Source organism: Falco cherrug, chromosome 7 (genome assembly GCF_023634085.1).
Source record: "Falco cherrug isolate bFalChe1 chromosome 7, bFalChe1.pri, whole genome shotgun sequence".
Classification (NCBI taxonomy): domain Eukaryota; kingdom Metazoa; phylum Chordata; class Aves; order Falconiformes; family Falconidae; genus Falco; species Falco cherrug.
Window position 1 is genome coordinate 50,277,520 of NC_073703.1, and position 22,330 is coordinate 50,299,849.

The following is a 22,330-nucleotide window of genomic DNA, read 5'->3' on the forward strand; positions in this document are numbered from 1 at the left end:
CACACACCCACACCCAGGGCAAAGCAGGACCAGCTGCCCTTTCAGCTCTGAGCCGGTGCACCAGGCAACATGTGGGGAGCCCTCTCCTATATGGCAAAGGCTGCACCAGACAGACTGAATGCTACAATATCTCCAGGAAGAGAGTGAGTCCTCTCTTCTGAAGGAACTAGGTTTAACTCACCAGACAGACACAGATCCAGTGCAGACACATTTAGGTCCAGCTCTAAGCACGCCTGATTTTCAGGGTGGCACTGTCTGGATTCTGACCCAAACTCTGCATCTTGAAAGTCTTCCTAGAACAACTCACTGCTGTTCCACGCAGAGCTCAGATAAAGGCTCTGAAGTCAGAAAGCCAGCTAGATTTGCTGGTCAGAACAAGAAAAACACCTACGGATTCCCATTTAAAGTGTAAGAATACTTCCCAGACAAAGACCCTAGGATCCTGCAGTCTTTTCAGACACCATATTTCTCTAGTGCTGTCAGAGAGCAGCAAGAATGCAAGGAAAGAGGCAGCAGATAACTCCAGGGCCTGAATAACTTGATTTACCAAAAGGCCAACATGTATAGCAAATCCATTGCATGGTATTCCCACCTAGCTGGTCCCAGCAGGGGCAACACTTTCACTCCAGAGGAAGCTGCACAGTAAGATGGCAGAAGGGGTGGGGGGCATCAGGAATCATCACCTGTGCAGAGCCTGTGCTGGAAACAAGTCTGCAGGTGCCTGGTGCTCAAATCCCTCCGTCAGGGAAACACCTGCTCCAAAAGCCTTGTGCCACTGCGTGCCTTCATGGGGCAGCAACTGCTGGCTGCTGCTACTCTGCCTTGGCACTGCTGTTTCCCGCAAGTGCAGGTGGCTCAGGCTGTCCAGTCTGCTTTGCTGGGTGCCCCGGTGCTGGCTCTCCTGCACACCAGTCCTTGCCAAAGACTCTGGCAACACCTCACTTCTCCAGCTGTGCTGTCTGTGTCTGTCTTGTGTGGGGAGTGAAGCCCCGTAGGCTCTTCCTTCTTGGCTGTGACTTGCAGACTCTCTTGGGGGTGGCTGCTGCTGACCCTGAGTATCCCCTGTATGAGAGTGGGAGCCAGCGTGCTGGCGTTGCAGCGTTCCTGTGCCAGAAGAGGGCTGGTGCTCCAGAGAACCGATGCTCACAGAATTGTGGCACGCTCCAATGCACTCCTCCTCTGAGACAAAGCTGTTTTTATTGCCGTGACAGCCACCATACCAAAACCGGTTGCACTTGCCAACGGCAGTGACGAAGTACCAGCGAGTGGTCCAGTTCGTGCAGGGGCCATGGGCACTGGGTAGCAGGCATATGACAGGATACGCTACCAAAAAGAGCAGAGCAGAAGGAGATGTGAGGGTCATGAAGCACAAAGCTCCAGGTGCTTCAAGCCATCTACCTAGGCGACCTGATGGCCCTGTGGGCTGAGGGCAGGTGACAAAGTAGGACACCCGAGTTTTGCACCCACTCTGCTTCAAAACTGGGCAGCTGCTCACAGGTTTCTTTCTGCCCCAGTTTTGCCACTGGTGGAGGGAGAACCAACCTCAGAGACATTTCTGAATCTAGATACTAGACAGATGCTTTACAGCCTTTCTCAGGGAATTGTGCAGCTGCAAGTTTGGCTCTGGGGCTTCCTCTCCTGCAAGGGGCATGTGGCTGCCATTTGCACATTTCCAGTCCACAAAGCAAGTGGATTAGACCCAGTTGTGAAGCTTCACATGTTATAGAACACCCTCCCACATGTCGATATAAAGAGAAGCACAGCCTAATGTTTCTACAAACCCAGCCCTGTGCTCTGAGTCACAGGTATCACAGTTTGCCACATGCTGACAAACACTGGATGCAGGGCTGTTACTGAGGGGTCCTTTGCCAAACTGTGGCTGAGCAGAGAGGACCCAGAGAGCTTCCCCTTGCCCCTCACAGGCTGCCCAGGGCAGCCTCACAGACTGGCTACCAACCAATCTCCGTGCGGTAGCAGAAGGGCAAGGCAATGCAGCAGCAATGTGCCTGCGGAGGATACAGCTGGAAGCTAAAGGAGCAGAGATGCTTTTGCCCAGCAGTTCTAGTGCCCTCATAGTACAGCAGGCACTGTCTTGAACTCTGCTAGCTGAAAGCTTCCTTGCAGCCCTGAGCAACACCTCCACCCTTAGCAGTAGCTCTCATTCCACCTCTGTCCATGGACTGTCCAAAGGCTGAGTATGGCCCTGATTCCTCAGGGGCCCTACTTCTCCTAAACCCAGGTAACTGCTTTGGAGCACTCCAGGCTGCATCAGAGTATCCTCTTGGGAGCAAACACCTCCCCCAGAAGTTCTACAGGCTGACAGAGATCACACAAACACACTTCTGTCCAACTATCAGGAGACAACAAGAATTTCTGCGGTAGCTCACAGAGCCGAACCATCTGGCTGCTTTCCTACACTCCCTCCAAGCTTCCCCTGCCCCAGCCACCCGGCAGATTTTCTTCCCAAAGAGATAATTTACTGCATTTTACAGAGAACAGAGCCTCTACACAGGAAGCTTCCATACACTGCTGGATTCTGTAGGAACCTTCCTACATTTCTAAATCATGAAGCTGAAGTATCACTTACGGTAGTTGGGCCTATTGAGACATCCTTCCCCTTGAGGGCCTGAAGCTGAAGCGACATTGTCAAAACAGCAGCCGTACACGGAACTGCGGCACTCACCCGAGGGGTGCTGCTGGGACAAGGCTTGGCTTGCCTTAAAGACAGGAATTGAAAGCCAAAAGTTATTATGCGTACACGAGGACAGTAGCACATGCAAGGCGCCATGTCCAAGCTGTTGGCTGCAGAAGGCCAGCTGTTAGAGGAACTTCTGTTTGTTTGCTTGCCTCCTAGAGGCTTGCATGCTGCGAAGGGGTGGGCTGCCCAGCATGCTGGCTCCACCAAGCACCTCAAGCTATGAGAGGAATTACCTCCCTGACTATTATTTTGCCCTCAATTAATCTGCAGAGTTGAGAAACAAAGGCAATTAATTGTGACCACGTTTTTCCCATTTTTCCCCTAGAGATTGGAAGGCAAGTTTCTGACCAAGAGAAATCTGATTACTCAGGATTATTTAATCAGTTCTACACAGGACGGCCTTCCACTTCTCAGACATCTCCCAACCACCCACTCTGTCCCCTGCTTCTGCTTACAGAGGATCACAGGTGCATGCCCCATACTCCATATGAACAAAGTGGGCCAAAGGGCTTGACACCGTGCCTGGAGTATTGATTCTCCAGCATTACTGGCAGAGATGAAGTACAACAGAAACCCACAATGAGTATCACCGGAGTCAAATCTGAATCTTCATATCTGATGGACTCCTAAATGCAAAGAGGTTTTGTACTTACTGTTAGAGTGGCTGCAGCGGGCTGATTTCTGCTCACTTGAATGTCACGGTAATTTTGTGGGCATCCCATGTTGTTTGGACCCTGGGCAGCCGATACTCCATCAGGACAGCATCCATACCTACAGACAAAAGGGCTGCAGTAGTACCTGACCTGCCTGGCTCAACAGGCACAGGCTGTAAATTTCAGTAAGCCCCCAGGAAAGGCAATACCTCCCTGCTCAGGACTATCTACTTCCAGCTACCTGTTTTGGTGGCAGGTGCTGAAGGGGCAACCTCTCCCCAGAGGGCCCGAAGCCAGAGTGTGCCCGTCTGGACAGCAGCCATGCGGGCTTTGATGACAGTCCTGAGAGCCAGTCCCTGCAGCGGGGTGCTGAGAGGAGCTGAGCTGATGAGAACCCGATGAGCGTGACGGTGATTCCCAGCGAACAGTCAACAAGTTGATTCCACGGTCCTTGGTGGATGGGGTGTGGTGATTCCCAGAGGTACTATGGATCATGGAGCTCCCAGGGAACATCCTTTCATCACCAGAATCCAGGGGCAGAACTCCTTAAAGCATGCAGGTAAGCATCAAAATCTGGTCAGGTTTCCTCATCTCTGCTCTCTTTTACCTTCCCAAGGCTACAGGGCAGGCTTTTCTGCATCAGGGTTTCACCTGAGTGTGTGTCTTTTCGCCCACTCTTCTGGATTTGGGTGTCCTGTGGTTCTTTGCTCACTGCCCTGACCATTCTTTCTGCTCTCCCGTAAGAACATTCTGCCACACTACCGTGGTACACTCACATCATCCTTTCTTCTTCCTGTGATCTGCATTGGGCAGCATTTCTCTCAGCCAACACCCAAGTCATGCTGCCAGAACCTGGGATCTATACATGGTACAGAGTCTTCTACATGGACAGATTCAAATACTGCTCACTACTATTGGTGTAAAAGAACCTACACTTTGTCCCTGGCTCGATGAATTTCTAGAAGCCCATGAAAAGAATGAGAAATGAAGAAAAGGAGGAACCTTCCCCTGCCACATCCTATTTCAAGTCCACCATCATCAAAAACCCAAACTAACAAAATCCTTCCAAACCTGTGGCAGGGCTGTTTGGGTTGTAACGTGTCAGCAAGGATTGGCGGGTGACATCATATCCCATAGTGTCCTGCATACTGGGGACCTCTGGAAAGACACATACACAAAATGAGTGCAGTTCATTCAGCCCTATGTTCCAATAATTGCAAATGCATCCAGGAGTCAACAGGAGACTAAAGTTGATGAAAATGTTTCTCTCTTCCTCGAACAGCTGCTAGGCAGCCATTGGATTCAATTGGACTGTCAGGACAGCAACCTGTGATGGGCAAGCAGACAAAAGTCAGCATTTCAGCACTGGCAAGAAGACTAGACACAGACAGCAAGCAAAACCTTCTGATCAATTGTGCCTCCTCTACAGCTGGTCCACAGAGGAATGAGGGTTGGCTATAGTTTTTAGCTACTGAGCCTGCCCAGGTTGTCATCCTTCTTGACTGGGAGTGCTGGGGTCAGTCTGCAGCGCACACTGGGACAGAGCCATCATGGAATACTGAATTAAAGATGGACACACACCGATGTTGTTCCCAAGCCTGTTACATACATTTCAAACAGCACAGCTACTGGGACCCTGGAGATGACATGGTTACGTGCACAAAACATAAACACGCAGGATGGAGACAGGCAGGCAAAAAGCAGAGAACGTAAGATGGTACAGAGCTGGGAATTTCTACTCCTAAACAAAAGCATCTTAGGAGAAGCAGCAACACCACTCACGCTGTGGCAGGTAGCAGGGCTGCATGTTGCAGCTACCCAGGGTGGCTGGTTTCTGTGGCTGGATGGCTTTGCATGTCTCAAGACTGTAGAATCTGGAGTCGCCGTCAGCACAGATGACTTGGCGTGTCCGAATGCCTGAATTGCAGCTCTTTGAACACTTAGGCACAGAGACAAGGCAAGTGAGCAGGCAGCAGAGGCTGAACGCAGAAACCCCACAGATCCGAACTGTGAAACAGCTGCATGATTAGCTGCAGGCTGAGCACAGCTTCCTCCACCAAGACAAAGCAAACAATATTTCATCTGGATTCATCTGAACAATCAGAAAACCATACTTTAAACCATTTTACAGAGTGGTGCACCCAGCCCTGAAGCATTAGGCTCTGAGCCATGCTCAGCCTGTAACATCCAGATGAGCTGCTGTTAACCACAGTGGCATGGCAGGGAGCTGGAGCAAATTGTTTCAGCCTGGCCTGAAGTCAACTCAATACTACGGGGGTCCACCAGCTGTGAGAGGGTCAGTTTTGAACTACGCATTCAAGAACAACAGTTTACTATGGGAAAGCAAACGGGTGGCTTTCTTGTAAGCAGCTAACTGGAATTCCTCTCACTGGAAGTTGCAGACGAAAAGGGAATAATGAGCAGTAACTCAAGGGAGGGGAGAGGATGAGGTATCTTTGTAACACCAGCTCGTGGCAAGCTTTACAAACATTGGGAGAGTATTTCTCTCTCTTACTCAGATGCAGGTGGGAGTCCTTCTGATATCAAAAAGTCAGGGGCTAGGAAAGATCAGATTAAGGTATGCAGCATCTTTTGCTGTTATTAAAACTTGGCCCACATCTCATGAAGAACCAGATGTAACATGTTTTAACTCAGAACAAGCTGGTCTGACTAGCACAGAAGGGAAAAAAGCATGTTTGGAAGTCACCTGATGCATTGCATCTACCCCTAATTCCTCCCCACGGCACTTTTCCCAGGTTGAAAACAGTCTGGCTCCCTCCACAAAGACAAGACTAATCCAGCTGAAGCACAGTTTATCTGAACAATTACAAGAATGTTCTTTAAACCATATCACCAAATGCAATGACCAGTCCTGAAGCCTAGAGCTCTAAGCCATACTCGGCCAGAGCGCTGCTCTGCTATTCACAGCGATGGAGCAAAGAATTGGGAATAAGCAGCAAGAGTGGATTGTTTCAGTTTATTGGCTGCATTTTGCCACTGCCACTGAAACTATAATCCCACCCTCAGAAGGATTTATTTTTGTAGCAGCTGCATACAAAGCAGGCAGCAGATTAACTGGAGCATTACTAGTGCCAGTTACAATGCAACTGTGAGCCAAGGGATTGGTAATGAAGCAGCACATGCTCCCAGTCCCAGCCAGCATGCAGACTGCGCAGTTCAAATAAAGCTTGTTTGTGAGGAGCACAGCAATATAATCAGTTATTTCCAAACCATGAAAGTGCGATGCTCACCAGGCCCCAGTCTCCAACATGCCAGCCGATTTCCTGGATGCAGTTCTCCTTAAGGCAGGGCTGGGTGGCTGATGGCTTTGGCTCCATTAGGCAAGCGAAGTCCTGAGCCTGAGAGCCCTGCTGCGTTCTGCAGGTGACTGTCCGGGTCTGAACCCCTTCCCCACAGCTGGCTGAGCACTGCAGAAAGGGACCCAACAATTACAAGGAAGCACCTGGTTTCCTCTTGCATTTCTAGGCTGTGCTCCCTAGCATTAGGGCAGAGCACCATTCTGAGATTGCCTAAAACAACCAACCATCATTAAGATCATCTTCTGGGATGGGAGTTAGCAGAATAGTTGTTTATACTGTAGAAGAGACAATAAGGCATGGTGGATAAGGTCTTGGAGATCTGGAGTTCACTGGATGATTTTGTCCTAGTCATATAATTTCTCTTGATCTCTACCAAAGAAGACATGGAGAATGATTCTGGAAAAACATCAATACTGCAGAATACATTGAGAACAATAAATGGCAGTAAATACCTGGAACCTCGTGTTGTTTATTCCTGATTAAAATCAGCTCAAGGGAAGATAAGACTATGTTCTTGTATTGCTCATGTCTTCTGCCTGAAGACCTTGTGCTCGATTTTTACAGTGTGGAGCTGACACACAACTTCTATATTAGTAACTGGTTTATGACATTTTCAGTCCCTCTTAAATTCACAGCGGTGTTTCCTGGAAACCAGCCTACTTCTCCACGGATTAGCAAGGTCTCTTACAGACAGTGTTAACTTGGGACAGTCTGGTTTACTTCAGATTAGCTTCCCTGCTGAATTTCAGCCACTCATTTACTAGAGTGACTCTGTATCTCTGAGAGTACACGAAACACAATTGCTTCTGAGAATCCTGGAATGAATCACTTCATCAGTTTGTCAGAACACAACACTTGGTGCCTTCCCCAAATGCTCTTACTCCACAACCCTGAAGTCATCTCAGTATTTAACTCACTTAAAAAAAAAAAAAAAAAAAAAAGACAAAGGACTTTACATCTACATTATCATGCCTCAAAGTTGCATTTTATGCTGCTGCACCAGTCAAAGTATCAGCATAAGATCGTAAGTCAAATGTTGCAAGCATGCATGTATTTCTTTTAAAAGAGGAAAATTCACTTGTGCTTTAGGGACCGAGTAGACACTACCTTTACATTCCAAGCCCTTGGAATGTAAGATGCCTTCTAAATACCTGGCTGGTAGCACTGAGCGCATACAGTTTGAACAGTTTCCTCTCCTGGAGATATAAACGCACACAGGAATCAAAAATGAACCTCACAGCTGTGTTTGGAGAAGCCGTGCACTGGCACACACCAAACAGCAGGTCACCAGTGTTTCAAGAGTATCTTGCTTACCGACTGCTGTGATTACAGTACTGCTGTTTGGGGCGAGTAATGCTGAGGCAGCAATATGCACAGAAATAAATAGCACAGGCAAGAGCCATGAGATCCTGTTTTACAGAGGAGGGAGCATTACTGCACATCATCAGCTGATCAGCAGCTCTCGTGCTTCACCCTCCACCTTCACCAGCCCTGACTGCGAAACTCTGTCAGTGCCAGGTCTGGTGGATCTGATAAAAATACAGGAGTGGGGAAAGGACTGGCAGACCAGAGAAGAGAGAACATACAATGAAAGATGCAGAGGTGCAGGGGCACGCGCAGTTCTGGGGAATAGGAACGTGTTTATAGGAGGACACAGCTGCTAGCTAGCTGGACAACTTGTTTGCAGGACTGCAGGGACAAGTCCTATACCTCTGCATGCCACCTATCCAGGGGCACACACCTTTTACAGTCCCAGAAAAGAAGCCTGGCTCTTCACCCCCAAGCTTTGGCAGATCCTCCTTCAGTAGGTGCCAAGAAGCAGTAACTCCACTGCAGAAACTCACCTCTGACCAGGGCCCTGGGGTCCAGCTCGCACACTGCCTCATGTTGCAGGGCTGACTGCTGCGCGGCTGCTGTGCGAAGGCCATGCACTCAGCGTCATCCACCACCGCTCGGGAGCTCTGACCATCAAATGCCACACAATAAACGGAGCGAGTCTGGGTGCCCCCACCACAGGTAGCTGAGCAGGGTCCCCACTCCCCTGTCTTCCACCTGCAGGTCGCAGAACCAAGCAAAAAAGCTTGTAAGCCCAGCTAAACCACCCAGAGGCACAGGGGAGGTCAGTGCTGTGTCCCTGTTGTAATCAGATAGGGAAAACGTCCCTTTGCAGAACAGAGTCAGAGGCAAGTTCCCATTTGACCAAGCATGGCCCAGCTTAATTGGCAATGCAGAGCATGAGTCCCAGTCCAGAGGCAAATTCCCAACTACAAAACCCTTGTTCCTCTGGAAGTGCAGAGCTCTCCCTGAGGGGGAAGATTTCTCTCCATGGTTTTGGTCTCCTGATGCCTGCAAAAATGTCATCCCTGGAATGGAACGTCAAAGAAAAAGAAAGAAAAAACAGAAAACAATCCCAACCAGCTAAAAGAAAAGTAATGCATACCAGCCTTATCACCCATTATGCTCCAGCCATTATCAGAAACAGTAAAACCAAGCCAAGACTTCACTCTGCATGCAAACCATGCCAGACTCTCAGAGTGCTTGTGAACTTTTCACTGACAGCTAGCAGAAAGCTGGTTTATTCCTCCCGTTAGCCAAATTCTCTAACAGCAGCACACACAAAAAGGCCCCAAAAACTTTAAATAAGATTTTGTCCTGTGTTTGGTTGCTGAAGTTGTCGTCAAAATACCCTTGCTAATGGAAGGGGGAATGTCCACAAAACAATCTAATTGTTTGGATACTAAAATCCCTGCCCTTGTTCTCTTCTGTGGCTCAGAGCTGCCCAGGTAGCTGGGAGCACAGCTTACATGGTCTGGCTTCAGAGACAACATAGAATCACAGAATGGTTTAGGTTGGAAGGGACCTCAAAGGTCATCTACTTCCACCCCCCCTACCATGGGCAGGGACACCTTCCACTAAACCAGGTTGCTCACAGCCCCGTCCAGCCTGGCCTTGAACACTGCCAGGGATGGGGCATCCACAGCTGCTCTGGGCAGCTTGTTCCAGTGTCTCACCACCCTCATGGTAAAGAATTTATCCTAATATCTAATCTAAATCTGCCTTCTTTTAGTTTAAAACCATTCCCCCTTGTCCTATCGCTACAGGTCCTACTAAAAGATGATGCTTCATTCCCGACTCCAGCAGGCTGTGCAGTCAAAAAGCACTGGTGGTAGAGGGGGAGCATCATGGTGATCTGCTTGTCAGCTGCTACCTCCCCTTGCAGTCAGGTAAGCCCCAGCCAGGGTGTGAAGGCAGTTCATATTTTCTCCCCTAGCCTTCAGCTGCTTCCCTGATCTGCCCTCACGACCCACCCCTAAACTGTGTTTCAGCCAGCTAATTCACATTCACACCCTACCAGAAACTCCACAGTGGACTCAGCCACGTTCATCTCCTTAAGATACCATTCTTTATCGCCAAAGATGCAAATATCAGCCCAAAACTCAAGGGCATTTGCTATAAAATAAGATGTTCCCTTTAGAAAGGAAAAAACTACAGCAAGTAGAAGCCACTTAGAGTGGTGTGGTTGCAGGGTTAAAAACAAATTCATTGATCAAAATTTTTCAGTAGCTCCAGTGGGAATAATCCCCCTCCCCAACTGTGTTCTGCCTCCTTTAAAGCAAATGTACAGTTCTGGAAAGGCTGTATCAACTGGATGGGCTCACCTACAACTTCCTTCAATTGCCAGTCAAGATGTCTTCTCTGACACTTGTTTCATTTCTTTTGTAAGACAAGGCCAACCACAAGGCTGGGACTCTCATCAGAGGGCAAAGAATTTCAGCTCCTAAGCTATTAGCAGCTGGGACACAACTGTTTTGCTTTTGATTATTTTTTTTTATTTCTCATACCTCAGTGTACATTGTAAGTATTCTATCTGTCACATCCCTGTACTCATCAGTTTCTAGGCACTTTTCTGCCTGCTCCAGGGCCCATGCCAAAGAAAGAAGAGCTTTTAAGAAACTCTGAGGCTTTTGTTATGGCATGCTAGCATCCTGGCCAACGTTTCAACCGTTCAATCCATCATGCTCTCTTTTCCTTTCTGTTCTTTTACTTATCTTGGTAAATCAAACAAAAATATTCCAGAACATCTCTTCATCCCTTACCCTGATTCCAGAGAAAAAAAAACGTTACCAGGGTAAGCAGCCAAAAACTATGAAGAATCTGTCCTCTTCTCAGTCCCATAAGAATCAAGTTACAAGGAGCACACACACCAACTAAGCGAAGCTGCCAGCCAGCACCCTCCACCATCATTTTCATCGGCGAGAATCAAAAGCAAAGCACCACCCATTGCTACCACCAGGGCCAAAGAAGAAAGTCCCCACAGACTTCAGTGGGCAACCAGATGGAGAGCAGAAGAGAGCAACTGCCTTCCTGTGTTTTCTGTAACTCCTTCTCCTTGTTACCTCTTCATCTGAGAGCTCCGTGCTCCACTGTGACTCCAGGCTCGTGGCAGATAGATGTAAGAAGTCCTTTATACACAGAACAAAGGATTTAACTTAAAACAAGTATCTACAGGCTACCATGTATTCAGAAACACTCCCAGGTTTCCAAATGCCCTGTCACACACAGCAGCACCCTCACAGGCCTCCACTGCACCCACCAGATACACAGGGAGACAGTTCAGGCTCTGGTCACAGCTCTGGATGCCCAAGTAAGAGCTATATGAAGCCAACTGTAAGGCTATGCCAGCAAGGGACAAGGTGGAAGTGGTTGGATACAGGGGTTTGAAAACACTGGAAAATGAAAAGATTCCAGGATTCATCTCCTTCTGAAAGCAAGGACACTGGGAATCCAGAAATGTCCTCCTACTCTGTTTTTGCAGGCTCCAGTGGAAGATAATGAAAAATACAGAATCTGTTTCTTATCTCCTATATGGACTAGAAGACTGTCTTCCACAACCTTACTCTGGAAAGCAAGTTTAATTGGTCTATAAAATGAATGTAGGATGTATTGAGCCCTTTCCTTGTGCACACAGAAATGCTCATCACAGTGTTGCCATCACCACCCTCTGTATTGGGCTTCCTCTAAGAAGTGAAACACTTTCTTGGAGAGAACCCTGCTGGAGGGTAGGAGGAGAGGGTCTGTCTTTTTCTTGGTTCCAAAAGCACCTCAGGAAGAATTAAGAGCCCAGAAGAAGAAAGGAAGTCTTACCGTTTGGTCTGGGGACAAGTCTGATGGCCACATGTCCGGTTATTGTCTGGTTGTGGTTTACCCCTACACATATAATCTGGATAAATTTCATTGTCTATGGTACAAAACACCAAGCGAGACTGGAAACCTAAAGAAGAAGCAAGAGAGTATCCTGATCAACACAAGCTACCCAGGACTAGGCTTGCAATGCACTGGTGTTGGCAAGACAAGTTTCTCAAGTAGCACAGAATCCATGTCTGTCCCAGCCAACCTGGAAAAGTCAAGTGCAGTTCTTGGTCTGTCATTATATGTACAAATGATGCTTCCCCACAGTATTGGAGTCCACTGGAAAAGCAAGAATAGTTCTGTGTAGCTGAGAGGCATTTTGCTGTTGTTTTATGCATTGACACTCACAAGGGAAGCACCATATCCATATATTGTTCATCAAGGAACCCTGCATGATGTGTGCAGTATACAGCAGCAGAACTCGGAGCCTCCTGTTGGAAGGTCAGTCTTGTGAAGACTGGATAGGGGAGAAAAACTTGCAACTCTTGATGCATCCTACAGGATAAGAGTGCCCAGGCAAAGACAGTATCAGTACCTACAACCACAGTATGGCAAAAGCTATCAAAATGGCCACTAGGACAGAAGACCAGAAGAGGCTGACAGGAACTCTATATACTAGTCAGTTGGAGAGGGGTTTTTTATCAGGGTTTTTAGTTTTGGGATTTTTTTTTAGCTAAAATTCCCTGTCTTTGCTCATGGAAGAATTTGTAAACTGAATGTGACAAGACACTCCAGGAGATCTGACAGTCCCCCTGGAAAGAAGTAATCTTCCAGGCTATGGTAGAGGGGAATGACATGATTTAGTTACGTAGGCCAGGTCAGTTTGGAAAGGGTATCTCAAGTGGTTGAAAAGTCCTGAAAAGGACATGAAGAACTGAAGCAAAACAAACCAAAGGCTGTGTAAGATGATTCTTAACAGATCCTAGTAACAAGTCTGAGGACAAAGGCATGGAAAATAAGACGGTATAGTCTTGTTACGACCCTCTCTATGTGCAACCCTCCCTTGACAAAACCTTAGCTGCCCGCTGCAGATACCCGTGCTGTCTTCCAGCAGGGACCGCTGGGAGGCAGCTGCAGAGGGCAGCACGCAGTCACACTGTCTTCAGGGTGTGGATGGAGCCCGGGTGCCAGCCGCCAGGTCCTGTGCCCTTACCTCCTCCGCACTCGGAGCTGCACTCGCTCCAGGAACCATAGCTCCAGCTGTAACCCGCCGCCTGCCCTTGCACGGGCAGGTAGTACTCGTACTGTACCCCTGGGTTTGGCTCCTGGCTGATGAGCTGTGAAAGCATGGGAGAAAGTCAGAAATAGCAGCAGCACTTTCACCCTTCACAGCATGTCCCCACCGTGTCTGAGTTCGAGCTGACCTGCGCCCCTCCCGTTCAAGAAGCACTTGCTCTCTATGTTGCATTTTCTCCTGGACTCCTATGATACTCTAGAGAGCATTATTTTTCAGAGAAGGATGCATCTATCCCTCTCAGTGTCTGAAGATCCATCTGCTCCTGTAACGGTAAGTGCCATTTCGTAGCTTACGGCACACTGTAACAAGCAGTGCCCTAGAGCCTGTCCCTGCCCCAGCCCTACCTGGTACTGACTCTCACCTCCCTTCACGTCAGAAGCCACAGGGATGGGCAGGAAGCCAACATCAAGCCTTACCCTGCTCCTTTCTGGGCAACAGCACCAGAGCAGAAACCAGTGCTATTTCTGCAAGACGACCACTGTGGTCTAGCTTGGTGGCCTACAGCCTTGTAAGATTCCTGGGGTCCCTGTCACTTCTTCAGTCTTTCCCATGTCGTCCCCACCAACGTACTCCTGCTGCACAAAGCATGACAACAAGAGTGTCCGTGGGGGGCAGGCACAGCCGCTTACCTCAATGATGAGGGGTTCTGTGGTGGGACCCTGGGCATGGAGGAGCTCTGGGGCCAGGTCACCCTCTGAGCCACGGTCATAGTGCATAACCGTGCTAGCTACCTGCAGTGCTCGGCTGAAGTCGATTGTCCAGTGCCCGTTCAGGTAATACTCCCCTCGCACGTTCTTGACAGCTGAACAAACCCACGAGCCAGAGAAGAAAAGGCAGTAAATTAACACACCTGTAACCTAACACTTGGCTCCAGATACCACCAGACAGAGCCTGCTCCAGACTGCCAGGGTACTGGCAATCCACAGAGCTCTCAGCTCTGCCATTTGAACCCCAGCTCCTTTACATCAGTACTACAACCCTTTAAGTGTGGCAATCATCTAATGTGGCAGCATCCACCAACACAGCAAAAATTTACGTATTGAAAGAGGACCGTAAGAACTCCACAGGGATGCTCCCGTTTCCACTCAGCACTGTCATAGGTGTGGCAAATAAAGGTGACCATCATCCGCCAACAATGCTGTCCCCCTGTAAGGTTCTCTTGCCAGAGGCTACTCCACATTCAGACAGTGGTTCTTGCCAGCTTTGCTGCAGACCAAGCACTTTCTCGCTGCACAGCCAAATGCCTCCAGCATATTCCAGCCCTGTCTCTGCATTCCCCACTGTAAGTCACTGAGGCAAAGCCTATGTCAGCTTGCTGTTAAGATGTGGGATTCACATGCCACTGCCTCTACCTCCACCTGCCATCATCCTGTTCATCAGACATTCTATTCAGAAAACAAAGACTTTGGTGCTGCATCCAGTTTTCTACAATGGAAAACATTCCCAGAGTGATTTGTCCAAAGCATTGGGCGATGAAAGAGTCAGAAAGCAGAAGAGTATTTGCTTTTTCCACTGGAATTTCCTCAGCCTTTCTCCCTCCTTTTTGCCCTCTGCAGCATGACCAGTTTGAGCTTGTACAGAGGAATACCCAAAAGATATCTACGGGGAAAAGAAGTCCATCACAAACTTTTGGATGGCAAGAGTAGTTAGGGTTTACATTCACCAAGCAAACAGCAGAACCCATAGCCAAATCTTGCTATATCAGCTAGACTCCTTGTAAGTTCCGAGCAGGAAGTCTGAATGTGGTTTGGGTATTTTTATTCCCCACCCACAGTAAGATCACCACATGAGAGAAAATGAGATAAACCTGAAGCCCAGACAGATCCTGGTATTTAGAGAGTTTTTCCCTCTACCATACCAAGCCCTCCAGGTAAACATCCCAAAGCCCAGTATACCTGCAAATTTTAACACAATGGCTGGAATCCAAATGGGCTGAAACATGGGTTCTGACATCAGTCTTACCGAGGAAGTTCCTGCTGGGCATAACCTCCTTAATTCGGATGCTTGTGGCTCCCACAGGGATGATGAAGATTTGATTGTAACCTGGAAAAAAAAAAAAGGGCGTTATTCAATATCTGCCTATGGATGCCACACAGTCACTCTTCTGTGCCAAAGATGCTCATGGTTTCATTGTTGCCTGAACTGGATGAACTTTATCATGGTGGCTTGAAGCATTTCAGCTGTCACTATTTGCATTCTGAATAGCTTCACCCTACACTATCCACAGATCAGTCCATGTGTGAAAAGTTCCATTTACACTTCAGAAAAGTAAGTACAGGGGTCAGTGCAAAGTCAATTTTTCAGATTTTAATCTTTGGAATTTCAGCAAGCATCATATTGGAGCTCAACACCAAAAGATTTGATCACAAGCATAGTTGTTATCTCAAAATTTTTCAAAATTAGCCAAATGCAGAAGATGCAGTCCCATTTCTAGCACTGCACTGATCCTGATGGGGCTATCAAGACACTGGACAGGGGACATTCGTATGAAGGTGGTATATAGCTATGTTTATGTGGTACATCTATAGTACCTGCTGGAGGCTGAGCAAAGAAAGACATCAGTAGCACAGCAAGCAGCAAGTCCTTCAGTCTGTACAGAGACTAAGAAAGTGATTCCCAGGATAAGGCCATCAATATACTTTCTGATGCTAAAGCAGATAAAAAGCCACATGTCATACAGACATTTTGAGTGAACATGGAAGTCTGCCTACAATAATCCTGTGAGCAGATGTCCCCACCAGCTCTGGTAGTAGTTCAGTTTAACTCTCTCCTTCTTACTTGCCCAAACTACCTAGATCACCTGTACCTTTGGGGAGGCTAGGCACATCAAAAGTACCCTTCACACCATAGCAGGTGCTGCCATCTCCTCCACACTGCAGGCACTTGTCCTCCTTCTTGGGAGATTCCAGCATGTTATCACAGCCAACAGCCTGTCAGAGCACAGGAGCATTTATATGAATAAACTGTAATGACAGAGGAAAGAAAGAAAAAATGTCCAGTCCAAGAGGAAGCGTGAATCTAGGGAGTCTGGGAAGTCAGGATGGGGCAGGGAAGGAGTTGTCAGAGAAAGGACAGAGTTGGCATCTTCTGCTTCACATTCAGAGACCATAGATGAACGCTGTCCACATGCTCCTCAGCACCTTGGAAACTGAATGATTCTCCTTTTTTGATGTTATTATGAAAGACCAAGTTGAACAAAAGGAAGCAACAGAAAGACTGACAGCCCAATGGTAAGTGAAGGAAGCAACAAGATGACGAACCTGACAAACTCCCTCTACACAGATGTCCCGCTTGCCAGGTTCACAGGTAGTCCCATCTACCACTGCTTCCTTGTGCCTATAGTAGAAGTTTTCTCCCTTGGGTATACAGTTTAACTCACACTTATTAGGTGCTGGTAGGAGAGAAGAAACAAAAATTATATAGCATGGTTAATAGCTTGATAACACATCAGGAGCCTTGTTTTAGATCACAGGAGCAGAAACAGCGGGGTAGACCGATATTAAGTGGCAGATACTGAACAAATTTCTGGGTCACAAACTGCTGGGGGCTGAAAAGATATTCTGGTAAAGCCTCAATGCACACAACCATTTCCTTGGGCACCTTGGCTGGCCAGTGGTGGAGGGGACACATTGGGCAGACGGATATTTGGTTATTGCTTAGTAGGACAGTTCTTATGCTCCCTTGGAGTACAAGGCTTTCTACAATGAGAACAAGTGCTGGTACAGAACACAAGGGAGCTGTTATCTTAACAGCCAACAAACAAAACTTCAATTCCATCTTGAAGTCCCTCATAATTTGTTAAACTGTGAATGAGAACATACCAAAGTTCAGAGCAAGGACCTCTGGTTCCTACACCTGCCTCTTGTGAGATGATTCCTCAAGAAAGCATGGGATAACTGAAAGAGATTTCATGTCCTCTGAAGGACTCATTAGTTATATGCATTTGTTTCTCCTGTGCCCTGCTAATATTCTTTTGCCCATATTGAAAAATACGGCAGAGCTTCTGCTTCTCTAATACTTTAGGACCTAGCTGCAACCAGTTCCAGCTTTCTTGAGCAACATTTCTGAAAGAATGGCTGTTACAAGAGACAACTACGTATTGCTGCAATGACAGCTGTCTCTTGGCCCATGCATCCAGTGTCTTCCTGGGAGCAATGCTTTGCTGCTGGCAAAAAGATTTTTTGCACACCACTCTCTACCCCCAACTCCAGCTAAGGAAGTACCCTACAAGGATACTACAGTCAGGAACATTACAGCCACTTCAAAACATATTGTTGATAGTTAGGGATGAAGTGCAACTCTACATGTTTATCATTACCTCCATAATATGGAAGCCACTTGTATTTCTTTCCTTGGAATTCTGTCCCATCAAACTCTGCACATTGCTCTGCCCGAAAATCCCGGGAGCCTTCTGGGCAGCTCTGTTTGGAGGAGAAAATGTTTGTATTGGGCCATTATAAAAAAGAGAAAAATTAAACATACAACAAAAATTTGGTTTTTATTTGTTATTGCTTCCATATAAAATGAGGGGCATATATTCAATATGTTTTTGAAGGGGTACTGTTGATGAACCACATCCACCAGTGATGTCAGAGAAAAAGAAACTAATAACAACTTATTACTTCTGAACAAGAATGATGTTTGTCTGGAGAAAAGGAGTAACATGCAAGCAAAACCAAAAAACAGAGCACCGCACCTGAATATTGCATGACCGATAGCTTCGAGTTGGTCCAACACAACTGGAAGGGCCTTCTGTCCTGAAAGACAGTAAAAACAACATGAAGCTGTCTGAAGAATACACACACAAAAAAAAAATCATTTAATGACAGACATTACAAATTGCCTTCATATCAAACATAGCATGCTTACACAGTTCCCTGAAACAGCAAACTAACTAAAATGCACTCCTTTTCCATTAAAGCAAGCTTGCATCTTTTAGTGCCATTTTCTGCTATGGTTTGTATTCTGGCATGAATGAGCCACACACCACGAATGACTGCAATATAGTGCTTCAGGGTTACGTTTCAACTACATAACAGAAGCAGAGCTTTTAGTCCTTTGTCCACCAGCAAACAGTCGAGGTGTCCATACCAGAACCAGCAACATGTTACGAGCAGCAGAAGGGCAGTAGCCAATTCAACAGGTAGGCATATCGTCTATCATGCTGCTCACGTCCACGCTAGGTTCATTAGTAGGAAGAGCTAAACATGCAGGTGAAACTGTGCAACACCATCATTCCAGTCAAATTACTCCAGCTGAGAATTACAGAGAGTAACAGTTACTGAAGAAATTGATCTGAAATGCCAACCAATGGCTAATATCCAGAATTTCTAAAATGAAGAGACAGGCCTCCAGGGATTCTGGCAGGTGTATACCATAACGGGCAGCCTTCAAGAGACCTTTCTTTCTCCTGGGTGGGAAGCAGCAGAGCTCCGTAACTCTGGATTATTCTATTTAAAAACCCACTCTCATTTCTCTAAACATAAAGAGGCAGTTTTTTTCAGGATATTGTTGAAAGTCTGACTTTCCCCCACCCACCCCTCTTTTCTTTGTTATCCACAACAATATCTCTAAGGTCTGTCATTCCCAGCTGGTGTAGTCCCACTCATCATCCTTACTGAACTTAACCCAGATGCAAATGAGGTAGCACAGTGTTAATGCTACTTGAGCCAAGTCCGCTCTTTCATTTCTTCTGGAGCAATTTACCTTTCTGGTAATCACAAGCCTGAGAAAATCTTGACACAGTCACCAGCTCTCGGCAGAGAAACCTACTGCTCTGGACTGTTCAACCTCTTCCTCAACTGAACAGCTGCTGCCATACCCATCACCTGATGCACAGCCTCAGATCTCACCCAGAAACCAAGGGAGCTGAAGCAAGGACGTGCTGAAGAGAGCACTATTCAAAACAGCAGTGACAAGACTGAAGCTGAGGATCATCTCAAAGTGAACTCAGGTCACTTATTCCGCTGGAGTCACACTACGTCATTTTTGTTCTAGATGCATATCGGAATATAAGTGCAGGAGCTCAGTAACAGAAAAAAACATTCAAAGAAAATAAAAGGAGGTTAGCCCTCACCTTTGGGAATAGCAGTGCCGTTGCCGAAAGCTGACTCCACCACCACAGCTCCGACTGCACTTGCCCCACTCACCCCAGCTCCCCCAAACATCAATCTGCCGTTTCATCTTGTGGCCCTGTAAATAAAAAGCACACAGATGTACCAGACAGACATGGCAACACAGGAAAAAAACAATGAAAATGAAGCAGAGCTCCTATGTGTTGTCTTGCAAAAAAGATTGTCTCATTGGACTGTATCCCTAGTATGAACAGTGGCAGAGAATAATACATCAGAAACGTCAAGCCTCTAATAACTAGGAGTATTAGCTTCCTGAAGCCATATAGCACATTCAGCTTTATAATCTCCCTTAAACTGTCACTGTTTGCCTATTCACAGAATCTCAGAGCTTTTGAATAACCATCTGAAAGAGGATAACATCATCTCCCCCTCAGCAAGGCAGCAAAGGTGACTCATTATTTCAAGGATTATGAGCACTGTCACTCCACACCAGATCAATAGAGCCACTTAATCCCAAATCCTTGGCTCCAAGCCAGATACTTAAAAGAAATAAAGGAAGCAATAAGGAAACCCCAATTTTTACTGCAACAGAATTTCACATATGGACTTTTTCCCCCTATTCAACTGTGTCCAATGGTGAGGTCAAGGTCTGGACCATCATTAGGTACAGCCTTAATTTTGTGTTTAGAAAGTCTGAATGGATGCTGGCAATAAGTATGGTAGTATAGACAAGAAGTTACAAGTGTAATGGAACCAACTAAAATACATTGTCTTAGAAGCACATGGAATACCCTATTTTCAGGAAAAAAGGGCCTAATGCAGCTGATGGGATCCACATACAACAGGGCACAGGGGGTTAGTGGGAAGAATAGCAATATCCTGAGAAAAAAGTATAATTGCAAGATGCAACAGGATTAATTCTGCTTGGGAAAAGAAGGTATATGCAGGGTTACACAGCGAGTGATGCTGTAAAAACGGGGTTTGCTGTGCAGCTGCACCTGTAGGGCAGTTTATGTATATATGTTTATATTAGTATATGTTTATGTATATATTTTACAACAGAGAAGGTAATGCATACCATTTGGACACTTAGACATGGGGTAGTGGAGAGCAGGCAGGTAGAGAAACAAAAGTTCAAAAAATCATTGAGATGAAGTCTAATTTCCTTCCACGCACAGAGTATCCCACAAAATCTACATGACCCCTGGGTATGGGTCCCAATCCAGCCTCTAGTTCCACACAGCCTCTTTTGACTTGAATGCAGCACCCTGTGTTCCCATCCTCAGCGTTTCCCTGCTCGTGCTCCGTTTCCATTCCTTCCTGTTGTCCTTTCTGCATCCTCATATAAGCTCTTCCCTGATGATCACCCAGCTAATAAGTGCCATCGTAAGGGTTCTCTGCTGCAGCGGAGGAACATGGTAGAAATGGAGAATTTCACCATAGCAGGGACATTAACCCTACCCGCAAGCACTCTCCACCCACCCAGGTCACTTCCCAAGGCCTACAGAGAAGGAACAAGCTCCTCACTGTCTGTCTCACCGCTTACTAAAGAGCCTAATTTTCACTTAACTACTAACTGCTTTTACATAAGACATCCAGCTCTCTGCTAGAAACAGAGGCTAGCCTAATAAATTATCCAGTGAATCCAGCTCAGGCAAGATCCATGGGTTAATCCTCCCTTGTCATTTAAAGTTTTTGTAATTTTCTACACATGCTCCCTGACTGTATGTCCCCTAGTTACGGTCTTGTTTCTCTCCCACCCTCTTTTAAGGAATAAATCCCTGCTGCTGGCAGAGCAACAGTCAGAGGTATTAGCCAGTCCTATTCAGCCACATATTATCAAATTACCCATAACTGTCTAGCTGCAGAGTCACCCCAAATTCTTCCTGCCTATTACCTATATTGCTCTAATGTAAAACACTTTCTTTCTAGCCCATGCTATTTGATTTCCTTCATGCAAGTTTTGTGCAATCATTTAATACCTCTGCAAGCAAAATCCTTCAGGACAAGTTTTCTGGTTGAGACTGTTTGCCTTTGCCCTGCTCACCCAATGGCACTACCTGGGTTACAGCCACTTCTACATACCTTCTCTCTGCCAAGTCAACATCTCCCTGACCCCTTGCCAAATCCTCCTTTCCCATTCTTCCATTCCAGATACTGAGCTCAGTGTGTCTTCTGCATTCTCATTTGCCTTTCTGGGAGTAATCCCATCAATAGAGTTTTACCTTTCAGCAAGGCATCTTATTTTCCCAAGTTTTTCTTTCAGACACCTAATTCCTCCCCCTGTAATCCCCTCCTCCCTTATTCTCAAAAGAATGAAACATGCTACCACTCTGTTTCTCTCCTGTCTTATTCTTCTATATCAACTGACTGATTTAGGAGCAGTATTAACTCACCCTGGAAACAAGGGACCTTTCAGTCAGCATAAGGGAGTAGAAAACATGTAGATAAAAATCCAAAGGAAGAGCATTTGAAAGTCAGATTACTGGAAGGCAATTAGGACAGAAAGCCCTTCCCTGACTCACACACCAACCTGATAAATATTCCAATATTCCTCCTACAGAAGTAGCATTCTTTATTCTTTCTATAGGGAGTAAAATCTGCAGGGACTCTTTGTTGTAAGACTTACGCGTTGCAGAGTGCAGGAACAATCATTTTCTCAGTATCACTCCATTTATGTATACCCCAAAAGGAGCATCATCCAGAAGAACCCTCCCAAAGCTGTGTAGTGTTACAGAAACATTTTAATAGGGACCCAACTCTCACATTCAGAAATCTGTGCACAGACCTCATTACTTCAGTAACTGCATGCATGTGTACACAGGCAAATATAAAGCTGTATATTTATAATAAATAAGAGATGTATTATTATCACGTACTCTGGTAACAAGATGTTTTTAGATGCTGTCAGCTAGTTTCTACTCCAAAAGCTTCTTTCTGCTCTCTCAAGACTCTGGAATGCTTTTATCTGTTGTCAGCCAGTACAACTAAGTCCCAGTCCCTCCTGGACCCCAGAAGTAAAAATCTACAAACTTCATCACTGTTACCAATTCATTTGGTTCCGTTCCTCCCTCACTTCAGTTTAACATGCACACAAGAACACAGTTCCTTTATCTGCATTAAATATATATTTTAATGTTTCAGGCAAAGTGAGAGAA

The 22,330-nt window shown here is 46.5% G+C and overlaps 1 protein-coding gene across 4 annotated transcripts in view; it reads right to left on the reverse strand.

The window, feature by feature from the left end:
* The window catches only part of PAPLN (papilin, proteoglycan like sulfated glycoprotein), a 57,041-nt gene that overhangs the window by 11,387 nt on the left and 23,324 nt on the right, over positions 1-22,330 (reverse strand). For 3 of the 4 annotated variants that reach the window (XM_055715085.1, XM_027808086.2, XM_027808085.2), the window contains 18 exons: positions 19,175-19,290; positions 17,795-17,855; positions 17,417-17,519; positions 16,359-16,489; positions 15,905-16,028; positions 15,061-15,141; positions 13,728-13,900; positions 13,015-13,138; positions 11,817-11,943; positions 11,069-11,134; positions 8,516-8,723; positions 6,603-6,779; positions 5,134-5,290; positions 4,423-4,509; positions 3,593-3,896; positions 3,352-3,469; positions 2,588-2,717; positions 684-1,323 (listed from right to left, as the gene is read on the reverse strand). In XM_055715085.1, the coding sequence (XP_055571060.1) occupies positions 684-1,323; positions 2,588-2,717; positions 3,352-3,469; positions 3,593-3,896; positions 4,423-4,509; positions 5,134-5,290; positions 6,603-6,779; positions 8,516-8,723; positions 11,069-11,134; positions 11,817-11,943; positions 13,015-13,138; positions 13,728-13,900; positions 15,061-15,141; positions 15,905-16,028; positions 16,359-16,489; positions 17,417-17,519; positions 17,795-17,855; positions 19,175-19,290 (2,927 nt within the window). The remainder of the gene's footprint in view (positions 1-683; positions 1,324-2,587; positions 2,718-3,351; positions 3,470-3,592; positions 3,897-4,422; positions 4,510-5,133; positions 5,291-6,602; positions 6,780-8,515; positions 8,724-11,068; positions 11,135-11,816; positions 11,944-13,014; positions 13,139-13,727; positions 13,901-15,060; positions 15,142-15,904; positions 16,029-16,358; positions 16,490-17,416; positions 17,520-17,794; positions 17,856-19,174; positions 19,291-22,330) is intronic. The other variant, XM_055715086.1, reaches the window with a different exon arrangement.